Source organism: Aspergillus undulatus (genome assembly GCF_047715775.1).
Source record: "Aspergillus undulatus strain CBS 261.88 unplaced genomic scaffold BDV17scaffold_11, whole genome shotgun sequence".
Taxonomy (NCBI): domain Eukaryota; kingdom Fungi; phylum Ascomycota; class Eurotiomycetes; order Eurotiales; family Aspergillaceae; genus Aspergillus; species Aspergillus undulatus.
This window is the reverse complement of record NW_027396615.1, coordinates 434,184-454,380: the sequence shown is the minus strand read 5'-3', so window position 1 is coordinate 454,380 and position 20,197 is coordinate 434,184. Positions and strand designations below refer to the sequence as shown.

Here is a 20,197-nt window from a genome sequence, read left to right as displayed (position 1 = left end):
CTTAGTGGATGGGTGTTATAGGTCGTTTGGATGGTCAGGGCCGTGAATGAGATTATGGTGAGATGAACATCTGGAGACGTATTCCCCACCAAAACTCAAGCATCATCTGCGATATTGTCGAGGGACCTCCTTAGTATCCCCTGCCGACTTACAAGTTCATCAAGCACCTGCAGCCCCTCTCAGACCCCGCTGGAAAAATGCCCAAGGATGTTTTCCAACAATCATCGACTCGGATTCGAAGCCAAGGCTGCTTTTACCCGATGAGAAGACCAAAAGCTCAGGTGTAAGGTGGAAGGTGTTGTTTGCAAAAAATGCTGATCCTCTTTCCCTAGCTCTTCTATAGCAAGCCTCACTCACTTCAGGACGACCATTGCCAAGCAGAAAAGACACCACAACTAAAAGAATCAAAAAGCGACCATGACCCTATCCGCAGTACAAGACCTCAAAGGCGCCCTACGAAGCGACTTTTATCACGGCTACGCAACCGCAGCGCCGCAGGTCGAAGGAGCATGGAACAAAGACGGCAAAGGGCCTTCGATCTGGGACACATTCGGGCACACGCCCGGCAAAGTCAAGGATGACAGTAATGCCGATGATGCGGTGAGGTCTTACGAATTCTACCGGGAAGATGTTGCTCTGATGAAGACCTATGGCGTCAATGCGTACCGCTTCTCGCTTAGTTGGTCGCGGATTATCCCGTTTGGAGGCGCTGAAGATCCGGTTAATGAGAAGGGGATTCAGTATTATCAGGATTTGATTGATGAGTTGTTGGCGAATGGTGTCACGCCATTTGTTACGCTTTTTCATTGGGATGTTCCTCAGGCGCTGGAGGATCGGTATCAGGGTATGTTGGATCAGGAGAGGTTCGTTCGTGACTTTGTTCGGTACGCAAGAGTTTGCTTTGAGAGGTTGGGGCCAAAGGTAAAGCACTGGATTACTTTCAATGAGCCGGGAGTTTACTCGCTGGCTGGTTATGCGGCTGGCGTACATGCCCCTGCCAGGTCCTCATACCGAGACCTCAACGAGGAGGGCGACTCGTCTACTGAGCCTTTCATCGTAGGGCATACCGAGCTTGTGGCCCACGGGTATGCATCAAAGCTATACCGAGAAGAATTCCAGCAGGAACAAAAGGGAACAATCGGAATAACACTGCACGGAAACTGGTCAGAGCCCTATGATGAAGAAGACCCGCGAGACCGGGCCACGGCCGAGCGAGCCCGCGAATTCGAGATAGCTTGGTTCGCAGACCCGCTATACAAGACCGGTGACTATCCAGCAGCAATGCGCGCTCAGCTCGGCGACCGTCTGCCGCATTTTACGCCTGAAGAATCGAAGCTCGTACTCGGGAGCTCGGAGTTCTACGGTATGAACTCATACACGACTTTCTTCGTGCAGCACAAGGATACACCGCCGGATATCAATGACCACAAGGGAAATGTTATTGTCCATGACACGAACAGTAAGGGTATCTCCCGTGGCGAGGAGTCTGATACTCCTTGGTTGAGGATGGCTCCAGAGGGGTGGAGAAAACTGCTGAATTGGATTTGGAATCGGTATCATGTCCCCATCTATGTTACGGAGAATGGCACGACCGCGAAAGGGGAGACAGCTCCCACCCCAGAAGTGCTTAACGATACTTTCCGGATCCGCTTCTTCGAGGGATATGTTGGAAACCTGGCCCGCGCTGTGAAAGAGGATGGTGTCGACATTCGGAGCTACTTTTGCTGGACTTTCACTGACAACTGGGGTATGTTCAAAGTACCTCCATCAAGTCTCCTGTCAGAGCTGACAGAATGTAGAATGGGCAGCAGGCTATTCAGATCGATTCGGCAGCACTTTCGTCGATTTCGATTCTCCGGAGAAGACACGATATCCGAAGAAGTCTGCATTTTATCTGAAGGCCCTGTTTGAGCATTTAATCGCTTCATGATGGTAGTATTCACCTGCCAGCAGTGCTTGGATCGGACACTGGTCTTGAGTTGAGCATGTCGCTTACTAAGTATTACCTGGACGAGTAAAAAGGCAGTAAAAGGTAGAACTAAAGGAGCAGAACTGGATTCCCGCGTCTTGGGGCTTGCTGTATGCATAGACTACCACAATCTAGAAATTTATGCGGTTCACGTAGTAAATGAGATAGCTGACATTCGTTTTGGAACCAGTAGAGCGAGTTCGTTCGGTATGGGGTGAAACTACTGCCTGAGGCGTAAAAATGGTTGCACGTGCAAATACGGTGTATAGCGGCAGTTATCAGCTGATGTCAATAAATCCTTTGGATAGCTTCACCTCGACTCAATCGGGCTCAATTAGGAAATAAAGATGCGTCCGCTTTCGCAAAGGGTCTGCATCTACTGCAGGCTGTCTCGCCGCTCATATATTTCCGCCGTGCGTCCCCCAACCGCCCCGAAACCTGTCCCCGACGTCAAGCATGTCCGTCAGAACCCCGAGCTCTATGCGCAAAACTGTCGCGACCGGAATTATCCCGCGCATGCCGAATACCCCTCCAGGATCCAGCAACTCTCCGATGAGGCTCGCCAGATAGACGATCAGCTTATGCCCTCCCGTTTACGAATAAAAGCACTCGAGAAGACCATTGGAAGGCTTCAGAATCCGGCCACCGATCCGAAGAAAAAGGAACAAGAGCCCGCTCTACGCGCCGAGGCCCAGCAATTGAAAGAAGAATCTCTCGAATTAACAAACCGCAAGTCGATCTGCAGCGATCAAATCAACGAACTCGCCCTCTCCCTACCCAATCTCTCCTCCTCTCATACCCCCGTCGGCGCAGACCCAACCCTCATCGAATACCTCAATTACGACCCTCAGTCGCCACCTTCCTGGGTCCACAACCGCGATCCTTCGCGCTCCCACGTCTCCATTGGCACCGAGCTCGGTCTAATCGACTTCGCGAGCGCCGCGACAACAACTGGCTGGGGCTGGTACTTCCTCACCGGCGACGGCGCCCTCCTAGAACAAGCTTTAATCCAATACTCCCTCTCCGTCGCCCGCCGCCATGGCTGGAACCCCGTATCTCCACCCTCAGTCGTCTACTCCTACGTCGCCGACGCATGCGGCTTCCAGCCGCGCGACCAAAACAGCGAGCAGCAAATATGGGCCATCGAGCAAGCAGAGAAAGACAAGGCAAAGCCTCAACGGTCTCTCGCCGCTACCGCCGAAATCCCTCTAGCCGCCATGCACGCTGGCCGTGACCTCGACCCGGCCACTCTCCCGTTGAAAATGGTCGGACCCAGCCGCTGCTACCGCGCCGAGGCAGGCTCTCGTGGCGTAGACACAAAGGGCCTCTACCGCGTGCACGAATTCACCAAGGTCGAGATGTTCGGATGGGCGGATAACACATCCACACACTCATCTCCCACATCAACCGACCTCTTCAACAACCTCCTAACCGTCCAAAAAGAAATCCTCACATCCCTCAACCTCCCCTGCCGCATCCTCGAAATGCCAACCTCCGACCTCGGCGCCAGCGCCACTCGAAAGCGCGACATCGAGGCCCTTTTCCCGTCCCGGAAGCGTGGCAATGGCGATAACATCGAAGAAGCCTGGGGAGAAGTCACCTCTGCATCAATCTGCACGGACTACCAATCGCGACGACTGGGCACTCGCGTGCGCGGGATTACAGTCAAGGAGTCTCGCTTCCCGCATACCGTTAATGGAACCGCTATGGCTGTCCCGAGGGTGTTGGCTGCTATTTTGGAGAACGGGTGGGATCCAGCGCGCAGGGTAGTTGTTCTCCCTGAGGTGTTGAGGCCGTTCATGGGTGGGCAGGAGGTTATTGGGAAGTAAATGAGCCTGACTGGGGATTTGATACGCCGGCGAATATGTGCTATAGTATCTATATAATTATAATTATGTCACAAGTACTGTAAACTACTTACGTCCTACGTCAGCGACCATCTATGTCCAGTTTAATTCCAGCTCTTAGAAGTCGTTATGCATGGCTCAGACAATACTTGAACCTTACTACTAATGCAGCGCTATATAGTAAGGCATCTGTACCGTAGAAAAACCATACCCCAACTGTTACACCGGGTTGGGCCGCAGAGCCTGCAAAGTAAGGCAGCCCGCAGGTTAATACTCGCCAAGCGAACGCTCGTTACAATTGAGCCAGTGTCATTTAGTAGTTTAGCGCTCATATTTAGTCATTCAAGGATCTGTACATTAACTCTGACTGCTAAATGGTACTGTCAAAACCCAGCAATAAGTACCGCCATATGCTAAGTTCGTACAGCATGGTAGAGGAAGAAAGCCCAAGCGAGAAACAAACAAAAGTCATCACATCATCAAACTGGGGTAACAGATAATGGACGTGTCAAAAGTGGTGCATAAAAAGGCCGAAATGGACAATATACTGTAATGTACTATGGCCAACAAGTATCATATCCGAAGCGGAGGTCGTAAGTCATAAGAAGCAAAATACGGAATGCTGGGTATCGAGCATTGAGTGTCATATCGGTCGTTCGAACGGTCGTAATTCATTGCCAGGGGATATCTTCGTCTTCAACTCTGATGCATGTGAGATAAGGGATGGTATCGTTGATTTCACCTCCCTTTAAATCCAATTCGAGAAAGTTCCGCATGAGCGGTTTGATGATTTCACGGGCCAGCCGTTTGATTTCGTCCATCTTGCGTTCGAATCGTTTGAGCACTTCGCGGGTGTATAGCGACTCCGAAGACGCTGTTGGGTGGACCTTGAGGAACTTTTTCAGTTCCTCGTGGCCGAGATAGGCTTGCGACGAGGAAGAGCCAATGAGCCGGTAGACGCGAGACGAAGAAGTTGCTGTCGTGGCCGTGGTCGGCGCATCCGTCGGTCGAGACGCAGATAGAGTCGTGGATGTGGTTGTAGATGCTGCGCGGTTGTGACCCTGGGGTCCACTATTCTTGAGGATTGGCAAAGGAGGTGGGGTAGTGCTGTCGACAAGCCATTGTCGAAAGAGAGAAACAGCAAGCCAGTCCAAGTAGGCATTCTGTGGTGTGACACGTTCACCCCGGGAAGTGGTCAGGGTAAGGCGCAAAAGTTTGGATTCAATGCGAGCCTTAAGGTCCTCCAGGTCTTCAAACTTATCTTCGATAATGTCCAGCACGAGAGGTGGAAGCGGTCCTCTGCGGAGGGTTGATTGTCCAGTTGGCCATTGGCCGACAACATGAATGAGGGCCTCGGAGAATATGACACGACTTCGCGCCAGGTACCCTAGCTTGAGGTAGCTTGGCGGATATTTGGCAATCTGTTTGAAGAGTCGGGACCCAAAGCCCAAGAGGTGGTGGTCGACGCGGGGACCAGTGACGGGTAAGGCGTCATACATATCCGCCAGGGCTAGAAGGGCCTTGCATTCTGCGTATGCAGTAGCGATGTTTATGGTGTTAAGTAGTGGCGGATGATTATAGAATAACCGAAACAGGTTGTCATAATCACGGAGTGTAGGGTCCATGCTCATCTCATTGGCTGCGGTGTTTGCTGCAGCCGCGGCTACCGCACTCGACCTATGTGGCAGATGAATAGCGGACTGCAGGCCGGCCAAGTTTGCCATAGAACGAGCGAATCCGGTATGATTGCTTGACGGCTTGGTCATTGGCTTCGCATATGGACCAAAATGGCTTGCGATGGCACCAGAAGCGCTTGGAGGCTAGATTATCGTGTAAGCTCGTGTCAACCCATGCGCAAGGGCAAACTACATACTTTTTGGACCAGTATTGGTTCCTCATCCTCCGCTCGATTTTCCCAGTCGAGTTCATACCGCCATCGCTTTTTCTCGGGCGTCAATGGAGGTACTCCGACGTCCGACTGCGCCAAAGTAGAGCCATTGGAGAGCGACGAGGTGTCTTCACTGATTCTAGACAAGGTGCCCGAGTCGGGGTTGTTGGGTTGTCGGCCTGTCGCAGTCTGTCGTGACCACTCTTCCTGGGTGCTGGTCTCAAAGAAGCCGGAGCATTGCGCGAGGATGAGTCGGTGCAAGAGGTACCGGTTCTCCTGGCGACCGGCCCGTATCACTAACTCTACATCGCCAGTATGGGTGAAGATCGGAAAGTCATTCTGAGGTTGATGAGTTAGTCCGCCGTGATGTGAGCGACTCGTACGATGTCGGCGACTGTGGTGGGATTGATGCGACGCGGACGATGGGGCGCTTTGCGCGGGCACAGAACGATCGAGCACTTGAGCCTGGGAAACCATTTCAGAGGACGTAGTGGACTTTGTTGGCATGGTAAAAGACTGCGCGGTGACTAAACACCAAAAAGCGAACTGGGTGCGTCATGAACCAGGCGTCGCACACACAGTAAGGTGGAGGATGACGGGCTCCGCCAGGAGAGGGAGGAGGATGCTTAAGTCAATAGCGAAGGACCAGGACTGCGGGTACTTTGTATAGTTGAGGTTAGTAACTGGTAAATAAAGAGTTGGGGGGTGGAGCAAGGTAGCAAACCCCCTGGAGAACTCACAAAGAACCGAGGGCGACTTTCTCCAGAAGTTCCAGCTAGGAGAGATCCATGGTGGTGGCGGAATCAGGAGAAAGTGCAGTGTGTTGATTGATTTGTTGATAGAGGATTGGTGGTGGTGGTAGAGCGACTCGGCTTGCAGTCACGAGATCCCATCATACACAGGCCGTACGTATGGTAAGACCCTCGAGGCCGGTAACTGATAAGCTTTCTTATCGGCTTATCACCACGTGCTTGGCTGCTGACTCCAATCCCGCTTTTCTTTCCTCCTTCAAGATTCTAGGACTTGACTGCCACTGACTCGTTGCTCTCGTTGCTTTTTCTCATTGCTGCCGTTTCTCGTTGCTTGCTTATCTGGCGCTCTATCTGCTGACATTGGTTTCAGCCAACCGAGATTGTCGTCCCTCCTCCGATTCTTCCAAGAATGGCGAATGGTTGTGCCATGCTCGGATGTTCTAGTCCAGAAGTCACCGTTCAGTGCTTCTATGCCGCTGCAACGCCATGAGCAAAGGTTGCTATACTTGCCGTCGCCGCCGCATCATCTGCGATCAGGGACTGCCCACATGTCGAAAATGTCAAAATGCGGGGAAAGAATGTCTGGGGTATCAGAAACCACTGATTTGGGTCAAGGGTGGGGTGGCTAGTCGGGGTAAGATGATGGGTCGCAGTTTCGGCGATTCCCAAAAGAACAACAACGATGCTCAGGTTCATGACGGGCTTCACCAGTCTGTGGTCTCCTCTGCCAGCTTTTCCGGAAATGTCGAGCCGTCGTCGTCGACCAATATCCAACCCCTGCCTGAAGAGGAGTTGAAATCGGACGGCCCAGAGCCGACAACGACGGCCTCCCAGGAGGCCGTTGTGCCCTTCACTTCTTCTCAGACGCCATGGGTGCTGGTAGATCCTCTATTTCAGGACTATAATCCCTTGACCAGGTTTTATATCAATCACTGTATGTTGTCCACCGCATCACCTTATAGTGTTGTGCTGTCTAACTGATGGTCTCTGCTCTGGCAGTCAATCAGAATCTTGCTGGATATCTTTCGCTGTATTCCGACGTCAAGAACCCTTTCCGGGACCTCATCCCACTAGTCGGAAACTCACCTGTCATTGCCCACTCTCTCGCCGCCATGGGCGCTTTGCATTACGTTATCCTGGCAAACGGAGAGTTTTCTCCCACGCCTTGGCCTGGGGAGAGCTTGTCAACCACTGACATGCCGTCCCGCCCTGAAGACACAGGACCGGCTGAGCTAAGCTCCTTGTCTCTACGTTCGTTTACAAGACTCTACGAGCAGTTTCTAGGGCTCAAGCAACGTGCACTGCACCAGTTGTCGCAGGACATATCTGATCCAGTCTTGCGAAATGACAATAAGACGCTGGCAGCGATTATGGTTCTTGCCTTGATGGATGCCATTGAGTCCGGTCATGGGGCATGGAAATATCACCTAGAAGGGGCAAAGCGACTATTACAGAACCGGGAACACGATAAATCAAACCAATCACAAAATATGATAAACTGGCTTGACGATTTCACTACCGATGGATTCCTAGTGTGAGTTCTGTTATCTGCACCCTAACTTGCGGCTCTTTTAACACTCTTTCCGTAGCATCCAACTTATGGGAGCTACTTTGACGAGACCCGGTACTCTCTCGAAGCCATTCTACACTTCTGCAATGGGCGCACCGGCCTTCAAACGTCTAGAAGAAACTTCATGGGTTGGCTGTCCTGCTTATTTGCTTGAATCCATATTTTTCGTCCATGCGTTCTTCGACCTTGAGCTTAGCAACGAGCCTGACTCCCAACCACGCACTGTCTTCCCATCCGCCTACCTCCCTGAAGGCTCAAATCCGCTGCACTGCCCCAAAAACCTGCCTAAACACATTCAAGAATTTGACCCTGTCGCCTGGGCCGAATCACTCCAAAGCTATCTCTTGCTCCCTGACCTTTCCATGCGAGTTGCCCTCGCCACCATATACAAGGCCGCTGTATATCTGTACGCCACCAGAGTTCTTTCTCGGCCTCGGCCCGGCGAAACAACTATTTCCACAACAATTGGGCTTCCCCCGGATCACGCGGAAATTGCAGCTATTCTAATCCACCATCTCTCCCTAATACCCACTTCCGATCCGCATTTCAAGTGCCTCATTTGGCCTTCTTTCATCGCTGGCGCCGAATGCCGAGATGCTTCCCAGCGTCCATTCGTGCTCGAAATTCTCCGCACCTTGTATTTCCACATCACTAGCGTCAACGTCCGCAACGCGGCTTGGGTCCTGACTATGATGTGGCGGAAACGCGATTCGAGAAGAGAAGGGAGGTCGAGGTCGAGGTTCCGTGCGGAATCAGACCATGTACTCTATTCTGCGGCTTCGCGATCGCCTTCACTCACCCATACTCCAACCACTACCACTACTACCAGCAATACCCCCTCCACTACTATTCCACCGAATCCCGGTGACGGTTACTACTACGATGATGATGACTTTGATTGGATTCAGGAACTCGACGATTCTAGGATTGACTGGCTTTTTATCTAGCCACGTTATAAATTCATCTATTATCATGTACATTTTGCCAGTTTCGTTTCATAGAAATACCTGACAATGTATATATGATCCTATATTCTCAAATTCTGAGTGTATTCGCATATATTCAGTAAAGCACTGTTCAGCGGAAGGGTGAAGCAAGACCCCTGCCCCTGTCCCATAACAAATGATTTATATCGTGTCATATTTGATGTATATATATATATATATCTGATGTGAAAAGAAAAGAGGGGTTAGGTAGGATAGTATAGCATGAAACCCATATGCCAAGGGGTTAAAGAAAGAGAAACAATAAATATAGACGTGCAAAAGTCAATGAATACGACCCAGTACTCCATCCATCTAAATGCAGCAGTCAATGTAAGACTAAGAGTAAGATCAACCGTTGGAAGCCAGACCAAGATCAAGATCGAGATGACGGTGAAGATGAAGGTGGGAACTAGCGAACAAGAAAGAAAACAGGAAGAAAACAGGAAGAGAATGGAAAGAGAAGGAAAGAAAAGAAAGGATATATGAGATGTTTTCCAGATAAAGAAAGAAAGAGAAGAGAAGAAAAGGACGGGAAATCGCTCATGATTGTAAGATGCAAGACTAGGTAGTTAAAAAGCAAACGCTGGACTAGGTAAACAAAGTGCGTCACTGAAGGAGGTTATTCGGGTTCAGATGCAAGAGACAAGACAATGTAGTGGAAGGAAAGAATACAAAAGAGACAGGTAGTGACGCCTAGATGGAGTTCATGAAATGTATGCGCCTGGGTTGTGAAGGCGGGGAGACGTTTGATAGTTGGTGAAAGATACAGAGTGCGGAAAGGGTCCAGTGTCTGGAGGCCCATCGCCGATGAAAATTCCACACGGGGTGACAAATATAGCACCGGCATTAGCAGGTAACAAGAAGATCAAAGTATATTTCAGAGAGATGACGGTGAACAGGATGCTGCGATCCTGCGCCGAAACCATCGCGGCTCCAAAACAGGAAGCGAAGAGGGAAAACGAGGTATACAACGGGAAACGAAACTAATGGGGATATCGTTCAGAAAAAACATCAAGACAAAATGAATGCCCTAGAAGACCGCGGCTAAGCCGTTTTTTGAATGGCGGCGACTGAAACGTTTTTTCCCTTTGACAGAATCGGAATCGGTTCCTTGATGCTTGACAAGGGTTGCTCGCCCAGGAGCAGGAGCCTCGGTGGAGGGTTCCGCAGCTCGGTCCAGCGTGTTGGCGTGGCTTGAAAATCCAGATGATAGGTCACGGAATGCATCGTCGGTAGAATATGGGCCATTTTGTTGTTGCGACAAAGCCATGTCTCGTGCTCGGTCGAGGGCGTCCAACCATTCCTGTGCAGACAAAGCGGTCGTGCCTGCATTGCTTGAGGACGGCTTGGGCTCTTCGAAAACAAAGTGCTTGTCGCGCTATACATGTACCTGTCAATACGCATATCTAAGGGATTTAAAAAAAAGAGAAATCCTCACCGTATCCACGATCCAACATGAGACACCCTTGGCATCAGTAGAGGTGCGATAATGGGTTCCCGGCGCGGTCAGAGACAGTTCCAGTTTCGCCTTTTTCTCATCCCCACCAGCAGCAGCCATAATTATTCGACCGGACGAGGTGATCATGACTAACCGTTGCCGCTTCTTTGTCGTGCTACCACCGAAGAAACGGGAGAACTTTTTGGGAGCCTCATATTCACCATGCTTGGAAACTGGACTGTGGGAGGCTGGAGAAGACAAAACAACCAGATTGCCCAACTTGAGAATCCTTTCGTTGTTCTTTGTCAACACTGGAGACCATTCGATGTCAAGTTGACTGGGTGCTGGCAATTCAGTGATCAGCCTGGGCACCGCACGAGAACTCGCATTGGAAGGTGCTGTGCTAATGCTGGGCGGGAAACTATCTCCTTCGGATCCCCCATTGAGTTTGATAGGCTCACGAGGCGGAGGAGTGTAAGACTTTAATCGCGGAGCCTTCTCTTTCCACAGGCCTGTGCCCCAATTGATGCCCTGAAAGAATTCATGATTCTTAATATGTTCAATCGGAAGACGGCGTGCCGGGTCAAGGACGAGAAGACGCTCGACGAGGTCGCGAGCAATACTGGGAAATCCTAGAGGGAATTCGTATTCTAGCGCAACAATCTTTTGGAACGTCAGGTACTCATTGCCGGCTTTGAAGGGCGGTCGGCCCGCCAGAAGCTGGTAGATTATACAGCCGAAAGCCCACAGATCGCTCGCTTTACACGCGTTCTTGTCAGTCAATAATTCGGGACTGACGTACTCAGCTGTACCAACAAACGAGCTGGCACGCTCCACGTCAGGTATCTCCGAGTCCAGTGACGGTATCCCGCTCGAGTTCTGGGAAGCTTGTCGGCTCTTCAGTATTTTTGCCGTACCAAAGTCAGTGACTTTGACATGCATCTCTTTATCGAGCAAGACATTTTCCGGCTTCAAGTCTCTGTGGATAACCCCGCGCTTGTGCATGTAATCAATGGTGTCCAGTATTTGAGCGCCGTAGAATCTGGTGCACTCTTCGTCGAACGTGGACATCCGTTTCAAAACGCCGAGCAATTCGCCGTTCGGACAGAGGTCCAGGACAAAATATAACGAGCGTTCATCCTGGAATGTATAGTATAATCGGACGACACCCGGGTGATCGGTAAGGCGATTCAAGGTGTCTTTCTCGATATTTACATACTTGACCTTCTTTTCTTTGATGATGTGTCGTTTATCAAGGATCTTGATGGCGTACTCCTTGAGAGTTTGTCGGTCTGTTCCAAGTACAACGGTACTGTAGGAACCCTCACCCAGGGCCTGGCCAAAGGAGAAATCCCGAACCCCTTTCTTGATATATCTCGCGACCGGCTTCCCATTAGCATCAATCTCCTGTCTCACGGTAACGGCGGCTCCACGCTCTTGCCAATCATTGCTGCTTGACATTGGGCCATTTTCTGCCCCATAAGGTGACCCCGATAGTTGTGAGGTGCCGGGTGGGCGCGCCCGAGATGGCTGACGCATCACCGCAGCCCCGTTCGCCGAAGGTATCTGCGCCGTATGATAAGAGCGATCGCTATGAGAGTTATCACGGATGGGCACTCCAGCTTGATAAGCCGCAGAACCTCCGCGAGATTCAGCGCGTGCTAAGCTTTCGGAAACAGAAGACGCGGCAGAATCGGTTCGGATCCGATACGGACCTTCTCGGACGGCCGAGCTTGGTGCACCTCCATTTGCATATAACGTCGATACAGGGCGGGATGAACTTGAAGGGGGGGGATGTTGCGGTTGCGAGGGGAGCGGAGCGGAGTAATATGAGACGGGTTGCTGTTGGACATCGGGGTGGTATGACTGATATGACATTCGATGGTCGGCTGGAGGAAACGGCGATACTGCGTTTGCCGGTGGCTCACTCACCGTCGGTTCGTCTTTCGTATCCTCCGACGCTGTAGGTTCTGGAGGAGCAGTAGAAGCGGCGGGAGTCGAGGCGTCCTCGGACGAATGCAGCGATGCATTGTCCGGGTTTGCTATGCGTAGCCCGCCCAGAGACTGGGAGAGGCTGATATCCCCCTCCATGCTGAGCGCGACAATCCAAACGCTCTATAATATAATGCTGACGGGCCAGATCAGGGGTTATCGATCGAACCGAAAGGGACAGGCTATGTGGGGAGGAGGAAGGCGGATGAACGTGGAACGGAAGAGCTATGTTGCGTAGCCTGGAGCTCGAACAGCACGACGGCTCGATAGGATTCTCAGGTTGGAGAAATGGGCGGGAATGCGGTTCGGGAAAAATAGTTCGTCCCCAGTATCGATTGAAGGGACAGGCTAAGGAGAGGGCAGGCCGATGGTGACTATGGCGGCGGTCGGAGACGGGGCGGACAATGCATGATCCAGGCCAGGGCCGGAGGAGTTGAGCGATGAGCCGAGTGCAAAATAGAGCGCACTGCGAAGGTGATATACAAGGGTACAGGAAACGAAAGATAAAAGCGAGCGACAGCAGATGCCGATAGGGGGGAGCAGAGAAAGAGAGGAAGAGCGAGACTGGAGGGAGAGAGTGGAAGTGGAGGAATTCGAGCGGAGAGATAATTAAACGGCTTAAACCAAAACCTCTGGTAGTCGTGCTGGTAGGAGCCCCTCGAGTGCTCCGGTTATTATTAGCATTAAACTACTCCTCCATCAGCATTGTTATTATTATTTGAATGATGTTATGGAGCAGCTGGCCCCCAGACAGCCGAGTCTGCTTGGGCGAGCGTGGTGGAGGATGAGCCTTAACAGTGTTGTTATTCTTAGTTAGGCAGAGGCATTCGTCCATGACTGGGCCTCTCCACTGCTCGTCATCTCTGTCTTGCAGTGTCTTTGCTTTTGTCTCTGCTAACAATAACAATAACCAACAGCCATCCAAGTGCATCGAACTATAAATTGTCTGACTGATTGTCAGCCAGCAGAAACTCTCCTCCGGCGTGGCCCATACAACTTCCTCTTCGGGAAATCACCGTCGCGCCTTCCTTCCATGATGACGAATTGCCATCACAACCACCACCACCACCATTTGTAGTCTCTGTTGGTATCAATGGCCTTCCACTGCGTATATGTAGAGCCTCGGTATCACCCACCATGATGCTGCGGTTCAGACCCACGCGTGTTACTCTCACTGAGGACGATCTCTGCTACCACATCGACAGCATCTTCTCTCGAAACGATCAGCTCACCAAGTGGCATCGACAGCGCACAGGGTCCGGCAACAGCTACGACGGGGATGACGATGAGGACGGGCTCTTCTATGACTCGGACTCCTTCTCAGTGCCTGAAACGTACTATGAGTCGGAGTGCGACGAGACTCAGCCTCAACAGCTGGCAGGTGGCAATGTCCAGGAGACTGATTCAGGCAACCAAAATACCAGCACGGGCACTGGCACTGGCATTTCCTCAAGACTCCCGTATCGTCGTCCGGTGTCTGTTCGCTTCGCTTCACCTGAACCCTCGCCCTTAAGACCAAACACCAACTCTCTCGCTGTTGTTAGATCCGAGAGACTACGGAGAACACAGCCTGCCATAGAGTCTGTGAGAAGTGCTCACCCTCGCCCCCCTATCCCACTGCCTTTTGTCTCAAGGACGGACTGCACAAGGCTGCGGGGTGCCTTCGCATCGCAACACAGCCACCTCAATTCATCTTCACTCACCTTGCCCGGCTTGGGGTCATCACGACCAACGGACTTAGTTGTGTTAGAGGCCAGTCTTGCTAGTCTTCTCTCGTCAATAGTTGCTCTTCCTGTCAGGATTTCTGGACGCGAAGGTGGGTGCTCTGAAAAACTCCCTCAGTCGCCATCTGTCTATTGCTCAATCCAACCTAACACAATATTCCCTCTTAGAGAATCCCCGCACCTACAGAGCCCCCTGGCTGCCCCATGGCCTTGGGATCGATCAGGGTCCAAGGGCAACTCTACCTCCAGAAATGAAGCGCCAGCGTCAAACGAAGTCGACCAAAGCACCGCATGAGTCTGAATCCAATGTTCGCACGCCTGAGCCCAAGGCTCAAGGGTGTCTGACTGAGATAACACCCAACTCCGGCAGTCCTGCACCTCAATCCTCGAACCCGGATGAAGCCAACAACGACTCAACCAAGAGTTGCTCGAGTACTCTCCAGGATACTGTAGGCAACATTCGGGATACCTCTCGTGCAGTGGGACTGATGAACATAAAGGTCATTAGCACAATCTCACGAGCTACTCAGACCGACCCTGATCTGGTATCACCTATAGAACGATATGCCGAGGATTCACCAACGCATCGCCTACCGGTAAGTGCTTCATTGAAACACTCCATGCGGCACCTCACGAGATAGCTTACAATCGTTAATGGCCCAGGGGCAGAATCATACTTTGCTTGAACAAGAAAACACTGTTCCAAGAGAGGACGCGCAGCCAACTTCTCCACGGCACTGGCAGGACCTTTTCACTTCGGCCATGTTTCCCGAGCCTGATCCTCCGGCATATGATGCGACGAACCAGATTCGCAGAGGCATGCAGGGTCACATCTATCTACCGGCGGGCAGGGGCAGAGGAGGTGGAAATGAGGTTCGTATTATACCTCTGCTATACAAAGGCGCGACTGATTTCACCAGCGTGACCAACTCGTTCATCCAACGTTGCTGGATGCTACTGTCTTCCAAGAATACGCTCATCGGTTGATAACGGAGCTCGATCGTGCACCGTAGGCTCATGTCAACTCTCGAGTTTTAGCCTTGCCGAGGCGAGTTCGTCAATTGCCTTATGTCCTGGTTGGTTAATCAGTTGGAAGCGATCTCTTGAGGGACATGTCATCCAATACGATAAAGATATGTGGATGGGTCAACCCAGCATCAGAAGATGGTTGAGGTCGCAGAGCCGGCGCTTGGACACTGGCCGGAGACTGTCCATGAGTACTAAAGATGCTTTAACGAGTAGGGGGCTTCTCATATCTTTCATATCCTCATGGCTTGGATTTCGTTGTATCTGTTATCGAGGGTCATTGCTCGTAGAGGAGACCTTCGTAGGATGATCCCTAGTATCCCATGAGGGCTAAAAAAATCCACTAATTCGAAAATAAATATGCAATTTCAGTGGCCAATTATTAGAGATGCACGTAGACGTACAGAGACCGAGCTGTATAGCCCAGGTGCTGGACGTTGTTTGCCCGCCTAATAGTCTGTTCAATGAAACTCGCTATATCCCCCGACTCTCAATTTAAAAATACAATACCGGGCCAAGGACAAAGTAGCAACTCTCGGGAGAAGAGACATAGTCCAGGCTGACACCCAAAATGGTGATGAATCCTCGTGAATCAAGGCCATCGCGGATAGGAGAGTATTGCCATGGGCGGAAAGCTTTCCCCAGGGGCTGGGCCGTCGTGGTTTGAATATACCCAAACCGACCGATATCCGTAGAGACCAACGTGCATCATATGGTGAACAGACATAACAAGATTAGACATTTATTGAGAGGCACTTATATATGCTAATAATTTCCTCCATACATCGCTTCAACTATGAAACTTGGAATGGAAGTATGAGGCTGCGAAAAGAGACAATGAGGGTAAACCAAGGCCTCAGGCCGTTGAAATTTCATTATCCTAATCTAAATGTGTATTCATCCCTCATCCGCCATCTTCCTTTAGTGGTAATCATTCAATATTAAAGTCAACATAGATCTATCAATAACCATCAAGCGCTGGAACAGAGAACTCCCGAATCTTTTACTGCTGCTGCGCCTTCTTCTTAGCGAAAGCCTGAGCACCATCAACCAGACGCCTCTCAGTGTTTTGGCGGCCGTTGACAAAGTCAGGGTAGTTGAGCGTGAGCTCGACAGAGCCGTTGACGATGTTGTCCACGGCCTCGACACCCAGCATGAATGAGTGGTCCTGGTTACCGACCTCGTAGCGCCAGCTACCAAAGCGGCCACGAGACCAGATGTCAAGATCCTGGAGCTTGGGCAGGATCTTGGTAAGAGCGCCTTCACGCTCAAGGGAGGGGGTGGGGTATCCGTGGTCGAAGCGGCGGTGGTAGGTGGAGACGATCTCATCGCCGGGCTTGAGCATCTCAGTGTTGACGAGACCCTGGATGGACTCGGCAAGGAGGTTGTCGACGTCGACAGGCTTCATTGAAGACTCGGAAACCTCCAACATGATAGACCAGTAGGGACCTTCCTGAGCCTCAGTGTTCTTGGGCTTGGAACCGTCGGCAAGCTGGATGGTGGGCAGCTTCTTGGAGGCCTCGGGCTGGTTGTAAGGAGAGTAGTTGGAGAAGATAGTGGCACGGTAGAAGGGGCAGTTGTCCTCGGGGAAGTAGAGCTATTCAATGTCAGATTTGTAAAGCTCTAGGAGTAGGAAGAATATCTTACCCAGCACTTGTCGCCGATTCTGTCGGGGCGAGCACCACGGATACCAACACCGATAACGTGAGTGGAAGAGTAGAAAAGCTCCTTTGTGTGGCTGATCAGCTCCTGGTCGCCAATCTGCTCAGCGAGGTAGTCCACGGCCATGGTGGAAACAAGCTTCTGGTAGCCGACAGTTGTGCCATCGGCCAGGGTCACGGTCTTGTTCTTAGCGTTGACCTTGGTGACCTTGCCCTTCTCACCGTAGCGGGTGTTCTCTTTGGGGAGGGTGTTGGCAACGGCGATCCAGATACCACCGGTACCGTCGCGAGCGGGGAAACGGAAAGTAGCGTTAGGACCCCAGTTACCAGCAGTCTTGTTAAGGATGACATTGGTGGTAACAGCCTTGACATTGGGAGCCGCGACACGCTCACCGAGCCAAGCGCATTGCATCTGGAGACCAAAAGTCAGTACAGACGAATTCCTAGATTCAAGCCCGAAGAGAATCAACTCACCTTCTTGGTGGGCACAGCCCAGACCTTGTAGTTGTAGGGTCTCATGAAGAGATCGGCAACACCAGTACCCATCATGCGCACGATCCACTCGTCGAAGTCCTTGGGCTTGGTGTTGGCCACGCGGTGCTCAAGAGCAGCATCAATCATGCCGTCAATGCACTTGACCTGGTCCTCCTTGGGGAGCATGGAGATGTTGTTCTGGAAGGGGTAGGGAACCCATTGGCCCTTGATGCGGACGTAAGAGATACGCTGGTGCTCGTACCAGTCCTCATCCTTGGGGAGAGCCTCGTTGATGCAGTCATCGAAGTACTTGTAGTGGGAGAAGATAACGTGGCCGCCGACATCGTACAGCTGCAATTGTGTTAGATTCACAGGTTTTCTTCATGCAACAATTGTCCGATTTCGTGACGCGGGGATTCCACATACGAAGCCTTCGGGTGTGACATCGGTAGAGGCAAGACCACCGGGGGTCTCGTTGGAGTCAACAATGAGCCACGAGGGGCCGTTCTGCAGGCGAATTAGAGGATTGTGTAGCGCGCAATTGGGACGACAGATCGTACGAGCTGGTTGAGACGCTTCGCGGCACCCAAACCAGTTGGGCCAGCGCCAATGACGAGAACGTCAACAGAGCTGTCGTGGAAAGGGGAGGTCAGCCTCAATGGTTCAAACCCCTGAGATTGCATCGCAGAGAGGGGAGCTCCTTACATATCTGGGTGGGTCATCCTGCCTTGTAGGATATCCTGAAAGCTGGGAACGCGGTTCAAAGTCTTGCGAGCTAGGCTAAGCATAGAAGAAGGCGAAGCTGCAGCGCAACTGCAGTATTTAAAGAGAGGAGGATGGATTGAGGGGGGAAGGAGAAGACGGTGAGGGAAAGATACAGCTGGTAATAACCTTCTGCGGGCGGGCGGTGGGCAGTGGGCACTCCTGGCTCCTGCACTCCTGGGCGCTGGGAAAACGTGACGAAGCTGGCTGGACTGCTGTGGGGGGGTTAGTTTCAAATTTCGACTCCAAGTGCGAATTCTACGACTCAAGCACCGTTCTTACGCAGGATTGTCTGGAATTGCAAAAATTAAAATTGGAATAAGAATTATAAGAGCAACTCTGGTGATTCGCGGCCACTCCAGCATCCAGACGGTTGCGTTTGAGCCTTGGAAAGGGCTGCGCCGAAAAAGGGGGAGACCAAACCAGACTGCAAAGTTCGAGATTCTGGAGTCGCCGACTGGGTCTCCGAGGTATTGATTTCTGGTAGCTGAACCAACTGATGTTCTTCTTGGAGTTGGTGGCCACGGGCCATGGTCATCTCGCGGCATCTGCGCTCTCCTTGGTATCTCGTTGGATGCCTCTGCTTCACAGGAATCATTCTCCTGGCCAGGGGAAATTATATCGGGTGGATGACCCGCTGCATATTGGCTGTTATTGGTTATGGCAAGGCCCTGATGCTTATCACGTATCTCGACGCGCACTGTATGGATTGCCCCTCGATAAACTCGAGAGAACTTTGGGCCCACGCGAAACCTGCATGATGGCTTGGCCAAGGAATGTTGGAAGACTCAGAGAGGCTGGCGAACCCTGAAGCGGGAGATTGTCCCTGAGCATACTTTGATAGATCTCTTATCGATAATCCGACTGACATTGACAACGCCCGCTGTCAAACACATGACAATCAAGCCCATCGAGGTATTTCAGTGTGGCCACAGACGGCCGTTGATGCGTCTACTTCGGAGTGTTTGAGAGGCTAAATCCTCATTCTCGAATATATTCATTATTGTAATTGGGTAGTCCCAAGCACAAAGGGACAGCCCTCAGTATTTGAGTTCTCTATCAAATCATCTGCATTAGCTGAGAGACGATGAGCGGGTGGCGTTCGAGCGTCTTGTGCCACATTGGCCTCTTTCTTTGACAATTGACGGTGTGTCCAGATACATTGGACGGTGCATATCTGGTCAATTAGGCCCGTCGTCTTGGGTTTTCGACTTTCGAGAGATTGAAGTCCTGAATCTGAATGCATACGCATCCTGAAACGATGACAAGAGGAGGCGGAGTATTCCGTCTCTGGTCGATTGGGTATGGAGTAAGGGTACGTACCCCTTCGGCCATGGTCAAGGCAACAGTTGATCGGTGCCCGCCCTCAAGGCTGATGCTGGCCTTTGGGAGTTGCTTTGATGTGAGGCGGAAATCCGGAAACACAATTTACAGTGAGGGGCCCACTGATTGTCGCTCCTGAAAGGGAAGGATAAGGCAGATCTTCAGTCCCGAATCTGACAAACCTCCCGTTTATCAGCCGAAGGAGCGGACTTGTTGACGTCGCGCATGGCAATTCCCATGCCGCTGGTGAAGATCGGGGAAGAGGGCGCGAGAACTTGGGGATCTCTACGGGATAAGCACGGACATCCTTCACCGTCTTGACACCATGGGGCAAACTGGAAATCTGGGTAAATATTCAGCGATTAGGAGCTGAGCCGTTGGCCCGTTTGGCATGCCGTCAGTGGTAGGGGCCGCAGGACGCAGCTTGTGGCCGAACCCCTGCAAGTTGCGATGCACAGCTTGGATAGCCGCTTCTCGCCATCGAATCGAGGTGATGGCGTAAGGCCCTAGCCGTCAGATCGCTGGTGCAATCTCCACTGGCCAGGGACTCTGGCGGGGACACTATGGGACAAGTGCCCGTTGGCGCGGGTAACTGAGCGCTTGGCTCCATGAAGCGACGCGTAATGCGCCCTGGCCCAAATAAGTCGGTGTCCAATTGTTAAATGCTGATCAGCGCGCTGTTAATTTGATACAGCCTCGTAATCCGCGGGCAATGATGGTCGACGCAGTCTTTCAGAGCCCGGATAGATCACGGCAAAGAGAGCGGGATATAGCCGGTCTTGTCA

The 20,197-nt window shown here is 51.7% G+C and overlaps 7 protein-coding genes across 7 annotated transcripts; 4 read left to right on the top strand and 3 right to left on the bottom strand.

The window, feature by feature from the left end:
• Positions 1-417: 417 nt before the first annotated feature.
• On the top strand, positions 418-2,085 carry BDV17DRAFT_297351 (glycoside hydrolase superfamily; the record flags this gene model as incomplete). Its single annotated transcript, XM_073763477.1, has 2 exons — positions 418-1,747; positions 1,800-2,085. The coding sequence occupies 2 exons, from the start codon at positions 418-420 to the stop codon at positions 1,928-1,930; spliced, it is 1,461 nt and encodes a 486-aa protein (XP_073618019.1). The 3' UTR covers positions 1,931-2,085.
• A 212-nt stretch (positions 2,086-2,297) lies between these two features.
• On the top strand, positions 2,298-3,904 carry BDV17DRAFT_257328 (putative serine--tRNA ligase DIA4). Its single transcript, XM_073757177.1, has one exon. The coding sequence runs from the start codon at positions 2,317-2,319 to the stop codon at positions 3,796-3,798; it is 1,482 nt and encodes a 493-aa protein (XP_073618018.1). The 5' UTR covers positions 2,298-2,316; the 3' UTR covers positions 3,799-3,904.
• Positions 3,905-4,149: 245 nt separating this feature from the next.
• Positions 4,150-6,547, bottom strand: BDV17DRAFT_257326 (uncharacterized protein). The gene is made up of 3 exons (XM_073757176.1): positions 6,445-6,547; positions 5,690-6,364; positions 4,150-5,636 (listed from the first exon to the last, which is right to left on the bottom strand). The coding sequence occupies exons 2-3, from the start codon at positions 6,209-6,211 to the stop codon at positions 4,488-4,490; spliced, it is 1,671 nt and encodes a 556-aa protein (XP_073618017.1). The 5' UTR covers positions 6,212-6,364; positions 6,445-6,547; the 3' UTR covers positions 4,150-4,487.
• Positions 6,548-6,647: 100 nt separating this feature from the next.
• Positions 6,648-9,135, top strand: BDV17DRAFT_22448 (Zn(II)2Cys6 transcription factor). The gene is made up of 3 exons (XM_073755664.1): positions 6,648-7,390; positions 7,456-7,990; positions 8,046-9,135. The coding sequence occupies exons 1-3, from the start codon at positions 6,943-6,945 to the stop codon at positions 8,971-8,973; spliced, it is 1,911 nt and encodes a 636-aa protein (XP_073618016.1). The 5' UTR covers positions 6,648-6,942; the 3' UTR covers positions 8,974-9,135.
• Positions 9,136-9,950: 815 nt separating this feature from the next.
• On the bottom strand, positions 9,951-12,835 carry BDV17DRAFT_22472 (kinase-like domain-containing protein). Its single transcript, XM_073755674.1, has 2 exons — positions 10,451-12,835; positions 9,951-10,390 (listed from the first exon to the last, which is right to left on the bottom strand). The coding sequence occupies exons 1-2, from the start codon at positions 12,539-12,541 to the stop codon at positions 10,043-10,045; spliced, it is 2,439 nt and encodes an 812-aa protein (XP_073618015.1). The 5' UTR covers positions 12,542-12,835; the 3' UTR covers positions 9,951-10,042.
• A 264-nt stretch (positions 12,836-13,099) lies between these two features.
• BDV17DRAFT_257317 (uncharacterized protein) lies at positions 13,100-15,569 on the top strand. Its single transcript, XM_073757175.1, has 4 exons — positions 13,100-14,258; positions 14,335-14,762; positions 14,830-15,039; positions 15,087-15,569. Exons 1-4 carry the CDS (start codon positions 13,580-13,582, stop codon positions 15,177-15,179), a joined length of 1,410 nt encoding a protein of 469 aa, XP_073618014.1. The 5' UTR covers positions 13,100-13,579; the 3' UTR covers positions 15,180-15,569.
• Positions 15,570-16,005: 436 nt separating this feature from the next.
• BDV17DRAFT_257310 (protoporphyrinogen/coproporphyrinogen oxidase) lies at positions 16,006-18,410 on the bottom strand. Its single transcript, XM_073757174.1, has 6 exons — positions 18,033-18,410; positions 17,888-17,957; positions 17,754-17,834; positions 17,328-17,678; positions 16,840-17,265; positions 16,006-16,789 (listed from the first exon to the last, which is right to left on the bottom strand). The coding sequence occupies exons 1-6, from the start codon at positions 18,113-18,115 to the stop codon at positions 16,196-16,198; spliced, it is 1,605 nt and encodes a 534-aa protein (XP_073618013.1). The 5' UTR covers positions 18,116-18,410; the 3' UTR covers positions 16,006-16,195.
• Between the last annotated feature and the right edge of the window lie 1,787 nt (positions 18,411-20,197).